Source organism: Amblyomma mixtum, chromosome 5, assembly GCF_055824585.1.
Source record: "Amblyomma mixtum isolate Tamu chromosome 5, ASM5582458v1, whole genome shotgun sequence".
NCBI classification, from domain to species: Eukaryota; Metazoa; Arthropoda; class Arachnida; order Ixodida; family Ixodidae; genus Amblyomma; species Amblyomma mixtum.
The window spans coordinates 70,942,657-70,954,818 of NC_143016.1; the positions used below are offsets into that span (position 1 = coordinate 70,942,657).

The 12,162-nt window shown below is 43.2% G+C and overlaps 1 protein-coding gene across 1 annotated transcript; it reads right to left on the reverse strand.

Annotated features, from left to right (window-relative positions):
* Positions 1 to 4,352: 4,352 nt before the first annotated feature.
* On the reverse strand, positions 4,353 to 10,823 carry LOC149342597 (serine hydrolase-like protein). The gene is made up of 4 exons (XM_089544966.1): positions 10,031 to 10,823; positions 8,742 to 8,806; positions 8,095 to 8,551; positions 4,353 to 7,322 (listed from the first exon to the last, which is right to left on the reverse strand). Exons 2-4 carry the CDS (start codon positions 8,798 to 8,800, stop codon positions 6,786 to 6,788), a joined length of 1,053 nt encoding a protein of 350 aa, XP_089401092.1. The 5' UTR covers positions 8,801 to 8,806; positions 10,031 to 10,823; the 3' UTR covers positions 4,353 to 6,785.
* Between the last annotated feature and the right edge of the window lie 1,339 nt (positions 10,824 to 12,162).

Sequence of the window (12,162 nt, forward strand, 5' to 3'; positions counted from 1 at the left end):
CTCCATGCGATCCATGTACTCACAGGGATCCATATGGGGGAAGAGAAATGCTGATTAGCCATGGAGGAAAAAAAACTAAGGAGGGAGCATGACGTCACGCGGCCAGCGTTCGCAAGCCGAGTGTTTTGAAGTCGTTTTCTCTTTCAGTTTTTCGCTCTCCGAGCCGGTCCTTTATGTTTTGATTCCGGTATGTTTTAGTGCGCACGTATGCGCGACCCGCGGCGCGAGCGTCTACAGCAAGGAAGTTGATCTACAGTTAGTCTGCCGCGCTAATCGGCGCATGCGCGCGCGCAGCGGGGCTAGACTTTACCGCACGCTATCACGTGCTGCGATCACGGGGGCATGACGGGGGGACACACTCTCTTTTTTTTTTGCTATATCTTTACTTGTTAAGACTAGGCTTCAAGGTTGTCGCGGGACGCTCCCTCCTCAGTTTTTTTTCCTCCATGTGATTAGCCACCGCCGGGCTACATTTTGGTTTTATGCAGTTTAACCTGATTTAACGTTCTAAAGCGACTTGGTCTAGTTCGGCCCATTTTTGTGTTGTGTTCTAAAGCATTGTACCATAAGTAGCACATGTACAGTCTTTGTCAAAAGTAACCAGGCTGCATGTTTTGCTTCTCATTCGTACAGCAGAGCCCTCACGGCTTCTCTAAATAACAAAAAGTTCTTTGGAGGTGAAGTCATGGGTTCTCCTTACCACACAGAGATTTAGAGCTTGAGGGCTGGCATAATAGCCATAATATACGACTGAGAAGCAAACCATGCAGCCTGGTTACTTTTGGCAAAGACTGTACATTTAAAACATGACGAACCAATTGGCCTGTGCTACGTAGCACAGCTAATACAACGCTATGTAAATTGTGTCGAACATATTGCAGTACCCCAGATTCGCTTCATTTGCAGTTAAGCCCTCAGTCAGTCAGCACCACATGTTTAAAGTGACCTTATCACCAAAAAGCACTATTAAATTCGTTTAACATACACTGCGCAGGGAACAGCAGCTGGTGCTCCTGCTATTTTTGCAGCACAGCAGTAGGGTCAGCAGCCACCTGGCTGCAAAAGGTTAAATGGCCCGAGTAGCAGGTGCCTAGGACAGGTTGATTAAAAATATAAATGGCCACGTGGATCCACACCATCGAGATATGCGTGCAGGACAGAATGGCTTCTTTTAAAGATGCCATGCTGCTTTTTTTTTTTATGTTCTTGCCAGCTAATAAGACATGTACAATAGGCAGAACTTTAGATATCCTTTCAAGCCTGCATTTTTTATAGTGTTTGCTAAGGGCCACGCCAGACTAATTCATCACCTTTTAAATCTTTCTAAGCCAATCCATGGATACTGGAATAAGTAGCGATTCATGGTGGAACTTCTCTTCCCTCACATTTTCTTTTGAAGTTCAATTCATAACGTATATCCCGCTACTATTGAGAACTAGATACCCAATCACCATTCGAGTCAAGTTAAATAAATCTTTCATGGTTGTACCATTATGTAATCCTTTGTTCCAATGGTCAACATCTGCTGTTTGAATTCCCATTAAATACAATACATAAATTTATGAAGATGGGTCATACAGATACCTTTCAACCTTTTCCCATTTAATCTGTTTTATGTTAGCACAAAAATATTTCAGTGACTACTGCCTCTCTACAAGTTGGAGTGTTCATAAAACATCTTCGCTGCATCTATGTCATCCAAGAGTGGATTTTCAAAGATGCAGTACCATTCTTTGCTCTTTCATGCATGATAGGCATAGCCCGTGTAAGACACCATAAACTTTTTAATGAGCACCAAATACAACAGAGCTGTTTGATAAAGATAAATGGAGAGCAACAAAGTTGAGAAAATGTTTCCAAACCAATTTTTGCTTTCAAAGTTCTCTAATGAGGATTTAAATGAAATTTTAAAGAAACACCCTCTCTATAAATTAAACAGCCCTGATGTTTAAATAGATGTCACAACAGCTATGACGGGAAGAATGTTAAACTGAAAGGTTTAGTATTAAAAGTTCAAGCCATGAGTGAAAAGCAATTATAGAGATTGATATTTTACCTACCACTGTAGGCACTCAGATAGTAAGTCTGCAACTCAACATGATTACATACACTGATTACATAGGTGTAATATAATTGAAAAATACTAATGCACTTTGACACACACACACACACACACACACACACACACACACACACACACACACACACACACACACACACACACACACACACACACACACACACACACACACACACACACACACACACACACACACACACACACACACACACACACACACACACACACACACACACACACACACACACACACACACACACACACACACACACACACACACACACACACACACACACACACACACACACACACACACACACACACACACACACACACACACACACACACACACACACACACACACACACACACACACACACACACACACACACACACACACACACACACACACACACACACACACACACACACACACACACACACACACACACACACACACACACACACACACACACACACACACACACACACACACACACACACACACACACACACACACACACACACACACACACACACACACGCGCACGCACACACACACACACAAAAAAAAACGAGACAGAAATAAGTAACACTCATTAACATTAGTAAAAATTACTGCCTCCTCTTAAAGACCAGAAAACAAGCTAATCTACATCTTTCATTTCTTCGGAATAGCTCTGTTTTGAAAACTATCAACCTGCCAGTAAAATCTCCAGATGCTTGCAGCAATTAGATCTCTCATAACATAAGAAGCTAAATGCATGCAAAAGGGTTTGTGTAACTGACACTAAAAGAATAAAACTGCATAAGATTATGAAGAGTGAAAATCATATGAAACAGCAGCACTTTTTGCATTAACACCTTCCACCCTCATCTTGTGCTTGTTGGTGCTAGTACAAAAACAAGAAATATGTCTAAAAGACAGAAACATTACTGCCACATAAAGCCCATTTTCCAAACTCAGGATATTTACATCTTTCATTTTAGAAAGGATGCAATCCTGCCCAGTGGCGTAGCCAGAAATTTTGTTCGGGGGATGCTCATGTTGCAGCACGGCCTCCTCCTACAAATTGCGGAGGTATCAAATGCAAGAATAATAACTGCATTGCCATTGACAAAGCCATTGTGTATTAGATAACGATACGCACTGTCTAGAAAAGTGAAATATTTATTTTTTAAATAAAAGAATGTATTCGTATGTCTCAAAAAACATGGGAGACATAACTAATACCAATGCTTCCATGTTTTTGCGTATTTAATAAGTAAAGAAAATATCACATGGAGTCTAGAACTATATCAGTCCGAAACCAGCAAAACAGTGCATGCCGCTGATATGAAGAACGTAAAGGCCATGAAAGGAGCAAGTAGAGGACAAATATTTTAATGAATCTTTGTTGTTCAAGAACCTCTACATTTTTATACATATGCAACGGCCAGGGAAAAATCTCAATGACGCTGCCTTCGTTCCAGTGTACTGCGCAGCAGCACCTGTCACCGGTCATGTATAGTGAGTAATTGCACCGCAATTTTCGTCGCAACAGCGAGCACATGTATGAACGAGGAGTTCTGCAAAATATGCAAAAATATGCAAAATATAAGAATAATAAATTAATTGAAGTGCCCCATTTAAAAATCTAAAGCACGGCTTTCATTAAGCTTCGGAATTGAAATGCGTGGCTCTCCGTAGACTATGTGGCCCCCTCGTGATGCTGGGAGCGAGCCCGCTTGCCATCGATAGGTCCTTGAAAGTTTGTGCTAGGATGCGGCTCCTTGCGTTACGTGACTCCAGGTGCATGGGCGCTGCCACAAAAAGCAACCCGAGCAGTTGTCTTGGTCAGCGGTGCGTGACAGTTCGAAAAAATTTTGGGGGGGTGGGGGTAGCTGAAGCCACATAAGCCCCCCCCCCCCCCACCCCCCCCCAGCTACACCCCTGATCCTGGCAATATTTGCTTTTTCAAAATGGACAGATGATTAAAAAAAATGTTTGCTAATAAGCACATTGAAAATTATTGCTGGTTGCAGACAGAATTATCAAATGGTCAACTGATTATCACTTGTGTGAGCAAGCCTCACACAAGTGATAATCAGTGAGCAAGCCATATCCTAACAATGGCCACAATTCTCTAAACTGAGCTCGGTTCTGAAAGAGATTGGGGCCCTAATTCATTAATGGAATGGGCAAGAGAATGCCACATGGTGATGAAGTTTAGATGAAAACTGTGTGATTCCATTCACTGCACCTTTAAATAAGATAGTTCTTACAACCATAAAATAAAAATAGTTTATTTGGTTACAGTGAAATCTCCAGAGACACAATCTGTCTCCGAACCTTTAAAAACATGTTCTAGGGTATGATTTCATTCTTTTAAATTCAACCCTTTCCTCCAGCAATGTAAACAAACTGGCACTCAGAAAAAGGAAGATTGAAAAATAGTGCACTGGGGGATGTTATTCTCAGAAAAGCAGTCAGTGATGCTTCATTTCTCGAAGTGACACATGGGCTATAAGGGACACAGTAGTGGAGGGCTCCAAATAAATTTAGACCACCTGGGGATCTCTTAACATACACTGACATCGCACAGGACATAGACATTTTTCCACTTCGCCTCCACCGAAATATGACCGCCACAGCCTGATTCGAACCCGCGACCTTGAGATCAGCAGTCAAACACCAGTCACTGCGCCACTGTAGCAGGTCAAATCGAAACAAATGGTCACACTACTTGAAATAATGGTAGTCTTTCTTTAAATCAGCACTGTAAATGCAACGTTGACGCTTCGTGCTGCTCAAATCATTTGGCAGCTTTATGCACATCACAGAATGGCAGAGCCCTTGATCAAGTCACAATTCATAAAATAGTGAAGTGCTCGGACACATGAGCCATATGTCTAGTTTCTGGCGTTCAGAAAAAGATAGTGCATTTATTTATATCAAAAAGTATAAAGGTTGTCAAGGGCAACCGGACTCCAACTGCCTACTCAGCAATGGGGGTGTAAGAAAGATGAAAACAGAATTATGAAGGGTGTAAACATTCTAAACAGGGTATTAAGTAGATGTCCAAATAGTACTCTGGTTGGTAGATGAGTATGTGATGATCACCAACCCGCATTATGAGCTAAGGAGTTTGGCTGTGTTCCTGAGTTTAATCCTGCTGGCACTGTGCACAAAACAAATGCCAAAATTGGGTAAAGCACCAAGAAAACACGGTCACTATGCTTTCTAACATGTCAGAAGTACATTCCTGTTTGTCCTATTCCTAATGACTGCCTTGAGCCAAACAGCCATACTTCATCAATAGTTTCAAACCTTCAGGAGCAGTCAACCCCCTGTAAGAAGAACTTAAAGCCAAATTCTCTAAATTGTACAGGGTGGGTTTAACACTCCGCAGTGACATTTGGGCTATGAGGGATGTTGTAGTGGAGGGATCTGAAATAATTCAGGCTGCCTGGGAGTTCTTTAACATGCGCTGACATCACACAGCATACGGGCCTTTTGGAATTCCGCCTCCAGTGATGTATGGGCGCCACGGCCGGGATAGAAAATGTAACCTTGGGATCAGCAGCCAAACGCCAAAGCGAATGAGCCGCCACGGTGGGTCCAAATACTATGATGAACTGAGCAGTTCTGGGGCCTTTTGCTTAGTAGTCCACAGACGCAATGATGAAACAATTTGGTCAACAGAAACCATGAAATTTGTGCACGCTGTTGAACACATACTCCAGCACAGCATAACCGAACAGGTGGCATGATGGCATTCTAACCTTGTGAGAGCCAAAGTGAATTATAACTGCTCTAGCTTGCATGTGACATGCAGTCAGGCACAGTCATCTCATTAAAATACCAACAGGGTTTTCAGGAGCATGAGGGCTATAAGAACCAATAAAAAACATTGGGTAGATATCTGCCTGCACGAAGAAAGTGCCGTCATCAATTAAAAGGCCAAAATATTAAGAAACTGAATGGTCGACTGGAGGTAATGTGTGCAGCTTACCTGAAGATTTATTTTGCACAGCACAATAAACGGTCCCTTACAAACTTTATATTTGCTTCATTCGCCAATATCTGCTTGTACAATTTGATGTCTCAGCAACTTCTGTAAGGCTAAACTTCAACAAATTAAGCAGATTTACAAGATTGCTTCGAGACTGTTTTCAAGAGAGCCTATACTGTATTTTTAGATGCCATAGTCGGATACAACCTAAGTCTGCAGTGAAGCTCCGCCCACATTCAGCCTCCGCGCACAGAATTTCTCCCTGGCAAAAAGGTAGTCCGTTGTTAAAACTTTTCTTGTCAGCTAAGCAAGAAGCTAATTACGAGAAAATAATTATAAACTCTAGAATTTTGATGCTTGGCTTGTTTATTGCAGTCAAAAATTAAAAAGCTGATTTTGTGTACTTTTGTGATTGGCCAGCGGAGCAATACAGTACGCTGCAGACCGTGGCCGAGTGTTAATAACTGCACTTTTTTTTAAGTAGTACCCTGCTATAGATATATTTTTGCACCTTTAGATTCAATGCATCCTGAAACTGCTATGGCATACAGATTCACGATTTCTTCTTCAGTGTAACTTTGCTGACAACCCCAGTAGCTCAAGGTGCAAAAAAGATAACACTGCGGCCCTTAAGCATAAAGGTATAAGAAAATTAACAGAGGTTGGCCTGCTTTCTTGCACTGTGGATGGAGAAGAAGACAAAGGTAACATTATGATACATGTGAACCTTCTAAAAAGGGCTTTATGTGGCTGGCAACTAACTCCGGGTGATTCATGTGCACATGATGGTCGCCGTCTAAATTTAGCATCTTAAAGCTGCGGCAGTGTTCCCTGAGAATACTTATCATCCTTCCGTTGTTTACTGAACAGCGTCCAAAGCCAGGCACAGCGTCCAGGACAAGTAGGTCACCCCTGAAGGACTTCCACCATGGGACCAGAGCAGTGCTGTCAACCCTATCCCAAAGCAGTGCCTTCAGTCGCACATCTCTGGTAAAGACATAGCGACCGTCAGCCTGTAGCCGGCAGCCACGCTTCATCAGTACTTTCACATCTTCAGCGCGGATGCGTGCTGAAGGTGCCCTGGCATACAGATTCACAATCTCCTCTTCAGTGTACCTTGGCTGACGACTGTGCTCTTTATCTTCAAGGCGTAGAAGAGATGTTAAGGTAGTCCTTGAAACATCTAAAACTTGGCTGTTAGGCTCATAGATGTCACCAAAGCCATCAAGTAGTATCATTTTTGTCACCTGAAAGATAAGCAGAAGTTACAGTGATGGCATAACTAGCACAATAAGGAATCTGCACAGTAAGAAATTTTTTCATCATTGACCTCTACAACAGGAGCACAAGAAAGATGAACAGCGCTGTATTGAATGATTCAATTTTTGGCGCAAGTCCCTTTACAGCACTTATCCTAAGTGCGGTGTGTAGTAGTTTATTCTGACCCACCCCAAATGACCAGTGCGAGTCAGTCACTCTGAAAGACTGAGCATGCAATGCTTAATGAAACTATCTCCAAGAACTGCAGCTGATATGAAAAAGACAGATTCTTGAAATAAACTGGCCTGAACCTAACCTTGTGGTTGTGTTTATTCGTCACTAGCAGCTAACATGCACATGCTAGCTTTGGCCACTTAAAAGGCATTATTTTATGCAGCCTTAGGCTAGCTTAAGGCAAACTATAACAGCCATGAAAACTATATATATCATTAAGGTTATCTGTAGATATTGCTCAACAGTACTTGAAATATAAGTGCTTCTCAGAGCATAGGGTCCTGTGTTCTCCACCTAATTCAAAACATGCTATCGAGCATTAGCTACACAGTAGAACAAAACATGATGACTAAATGAAGCAGGAAAGGAAGTTACCTCTCTTCACACCCAAAACACATATTTAGTGAAAAGAACAGCTGGACACATTTATGGATCATTATGCACACCTAGTCCAGCTCATAATTATCAGAGTGGCGTTAATCTAAGCATCCCTCTTTCCTTTCAGTACAAGAAGTTGCCACTAACCTTTTCAGGAAACACATTGGCATATCGGTGTGCCACAAGTCCACCCATACTGTGACCAAACAAACAGAACTGGTCCCAGCCCAAATACTTGACGGCACGAGCCACATCTAATACAAACTGTGTCAGGCTGTACATGCTTCCTCTTGGCAGATGTGATGAAAGGCCGTGACCAGTAAAGTCCAGTGCCACTACATGCCACCAGCCATCCAACATCTCCAGCAATGGGTCAAAGCTTCCAGCGTTGTCTTGCACTCCGTGCAGGCAAAGAAGGCAACTGTTTGGTCTTTCATTTGTAGCAGCAGGCCATACCTTAGCAGCCAAGTGGCCGTAAGGCACAGGAATTGAGATTTCCTGAGTTGAACGGCTGGCAAGAGAAGAGGCTGTTGAAATGTCACGTAGAAAAAGACGCCGCACTCCGGTTGTACTCATGCTCACAATGTTTACTTTGCACATGTTTCTGAAAAAAAAAAAAAAAAGAATCTTTATCAAATGTAACGAAATAAGAGGCCTGCCATGTTTACTCAACTGCAGACCAGCTTGTTGATTTTAAAATAAAATGAAACAAAATAAAAGCTATACTTTTAAGCACACTAATCTATTTATAAAGTGTAATCAGCAATGCACTGATGAGAAGTATATGAACATGCCTGTACGGAGGCATCTGCAGTCGACTTATACGGGCCCAAGTGCTACAGGCTGGCAACATTTTTTTCTGAAAAAGGAAGAACTTGAAGTGAGAAACATGAAACACCTTTCTGATGTGCACTGATCCTCAAGCAGCATAACAAAAAGTAGAGACTCAAACTTATGAACATAAATCACACTTAGGTTTAGGTTTATAGGGGTTTAATGTCCCATAGCGACTCAAGCTATGAGGGACGCCATAGTGAAGGGCTCCGGAAATTTCGACCACCTGGGGTTCTTTAACGCGATGTCAGTGCACATTAAGGAACACCAGGTGGTCGAAATTTCCAGAGCCCTTTAGTATGGCGTCCCTCATAGCCTGAGTCGCTTTGGGATGTTAAACCCCCATAAACCTAAACCTAAGTGTGATTTGCACCTGTTCCATTGCGTGTTCTCATACCAGCACGGAATAGCAGTTAGTGTGCATCCTCACAGATATTCAAGAAAGAGCGCAACAAGACAATGCAAAAAGGTAACATTTATTAACAGGGTGGGCACTGGATTTCCTCGTCATGTATTTTAATGCTATAGGTGTTTGATATCACAGTTTTTGTGATGTTTATTAACATATTTTTAACAGACCTCCTTTACTCCATGGCCAAAGGAAAAAATTAGATAAGCCAAACGTACATCACCGATGCATCTTTATTTTGTGCAGTCCAAGCATGACTCAGTACCTTTGATTCAGTATTAATAAGCATGGAAGTTATGCATTAATTCTTATAAATACATGAGCCGAAAGAAATTCTAAGGATCTCATTAATAAATTGAAGGCAGCTCTCCTGTTTTAGCAACGATAACAAAATTACATTCATCAGTAATACTAGCATTCCTTTCCTCTTTCTAGTGCATAAATTCCATTCTGCATAAGAATGCCATTGCTAAGACATAAACTTAACTCTGGTGAGCTTGCTTCGTTTAGTGAATGGATATTTGAGTCACGGGAGTCACAACAAACTGGGAGATGCACTGGGACGTGCCAAAACCACGGATCATAGTCGCTGAACTTTTGTCACTCTGGCTTGATGTGAAATTGATGCCCGCCGGGGTCGATTATTTTGTAGGTGCTGACTGCACGCATATCCAGTTAGACGGTTGTTTCGGACTGCGGTGTTGAAGCTGTTGAGGCAATAATTAATTACGATTTCGTCACGAGATTTCTGCTTGCATTACTGCGGCGCATGTGTCACCTTGAGTCGGAGCAACAAGAACGGTGTAATAAAGAGCGCTGAGCTCGATAATGAGCACTCACCGGCGATTAGCTTACACTCCAGAAAAGAAAGTATTCACTATCGCAGACTCTTGAATGCACAGCGTTTAACACATCACATGCAGCCGAGGCGAATTCCAGTGACGTTTGTAAGGCGCACAGTGTGCACAGGGAGGGTCGCCTTCACAGAGAAAAGAAAAATTGTCGCATTGATTCAGACAGCTGGCCTTCAGTGGAGAACATGTGGTCGAGTTCAAACCTGCCAACGTTCGTCAAAGTGGACGTAGCAAATGTTTTTGATTTACAGACCCAAGAAGGAACAACTGCGCTATAGCTTATGACCACACGTTTTGTGGCCACACCGCAATGACACCACATTATCTGAAGAAGGCAACGAGGTCCGATGGCACACAAACGATAACACCGCGATTATTGCGGGCACACCTCGGTAGGCACTCGTGACAAATTTAGGTGTTGCTCAATGCATAACGACGTAAGCAAGACAGTACAATGCACTGAAGGAACGTAAAACGTAGTGCAGCACTGCAGGGTTATTTCAGGAACTTCGGAACATGACTGCAATTGCACACAGCGACGTTATGTTGTTGGGTGAAAGCACGTGCTTTCGGTTTCTCAGTTCGCTATAAAAATAAAAAGAAAGGGATCACATCACCGAGCATAACGTATATAGTACTCCCAGTGGCAAATATTATACATGTAAATAAGACTATTTAGTGTTCTTATGACGTAATAAAAGTGAATTCGATTAGACAAATTGCCAAAAAGTTTGTAATCATCGTTTAGACCGGTACCAAGTACCAACCTTTCCTTCCTCCATGTGTACCACAACACCTAGCAACCATGTAAAAGACGTGAGACGAGTTTAAACGAATCCAGCTGAATCCAGACGTAATAAAAGCCACGTTTGGTAGCGGGAAAAACGAATGACAAGTGCGGACGCGATTAACACGACCTCTTGTTGGAGCGGCTATCGCTGCGTCCGCGATGTGATCGGTGATGTGATGTGATGTGATGTGATGTGATCGGTGATGCCACTGCGGCTAGAACGCCACCCACCGCGTCCCAGGCTTCGACCAATAATGCGATGGAAACGGACGCCATTTGCCACACTCCCTCCACCGCGTCCCAGTCTTCGGCCCATAACGCGACGGACACAGACGCCAGAATAGCAACTAAAAGACCGCTTCCTACAAAAGAAGGCGAGGAATCCAAAAGAAAGGCCGAGGCTTCGGAAGCCGACACCCCGCAGCCGTCGAAAGCGCCTACCAAACTCAGGGCAGACATCAATACTCTGTCAGAGAGAACTAGCGCTATATCAACAGAACAAGCAACCTTCCAAGGCCTCGTTACTACCAAATTTGCTGAGATAGATATGCGCTTTGCAACACTAGAGGGACAGGTATCCCAAATAGCCACCTGCATGCAGCAAATAATGGATAGGCTTACAACTATCGAGGCCCGCCTACCCCCCATCTTGGATCTGTCCACGACGCCACAACCATCTATAACCCAACATGGCACCACGCCAAAAATTTGAAATTTGGCAGTGGAACTGCAGAGGCTTCCGCCGCAAGCGGGCCCACTTGCAGCTCCACATCCAACAAGCACCGTCTGTTCCAACCCCAGACGTGATTGCATTGCAAGAAGCTAGCGGCAGGGCTACACTGCCAGGCTATAAAGCATATCTGCCACCTCATTATGATACTAGTAGCGCAGCCGGCTCCTTCACAGCCACTCTGGTGCATAGAAATATCACCGCAATTCAACATTTTATAAATGATTCGGAAGAAGATTACACCCTACTTGAAATAGTACCAAGGCAAAAAGGAGACTCAAATCTCTTCATCCTTAATGTATACAACCCGCCCAGAAACAAAGGCAATGGACTCCCACACTTGTTGATAAACACAGTAAAGCTGGCTGCTAGGGCTCAACTAATAATTGTGGGAGACTTCAACGCTCAACACCCAGCATGGGGATATACCAAAGCAACTCCGAAAGGGAACCTGCTCTGGCAAATCATACAGTCACTAGGGCTCACAACGCTAAACAACCCGAGCGACCACACACGCATGGGTAACAGTGTATGTGTAGACACATCTCCAGACTTATCCCTCTCTAAAAACGTCAAGGACGCAAAGTGGGTCAACACC

Excerpts from the sequence above, each read along its gene's own strand:
- LOC149342597 (XM_089544966.1), bottom strand. The coding sequence starts at position 8,800 with ATGTTGCCAGCCTGTAGCACTTGGGCCCGTATAAGTCGACTGCAGATG. Across the intron at positions 8,552-8,741 it reads CTGCAGATGCCTCCGTACAG|AAACATGTGCAAAGTAAACA; the intron begins GCATGTTCATAT and ends TTTTTTTTTCAG. Across the intron at positions 7,323-8,094 it reads CCAATGTGTTTCCTGAAAAG|GTGACAAAAATGATACTACT; the intron begins GTTAGTGGCAAC and ends CTTATCTTTCAG.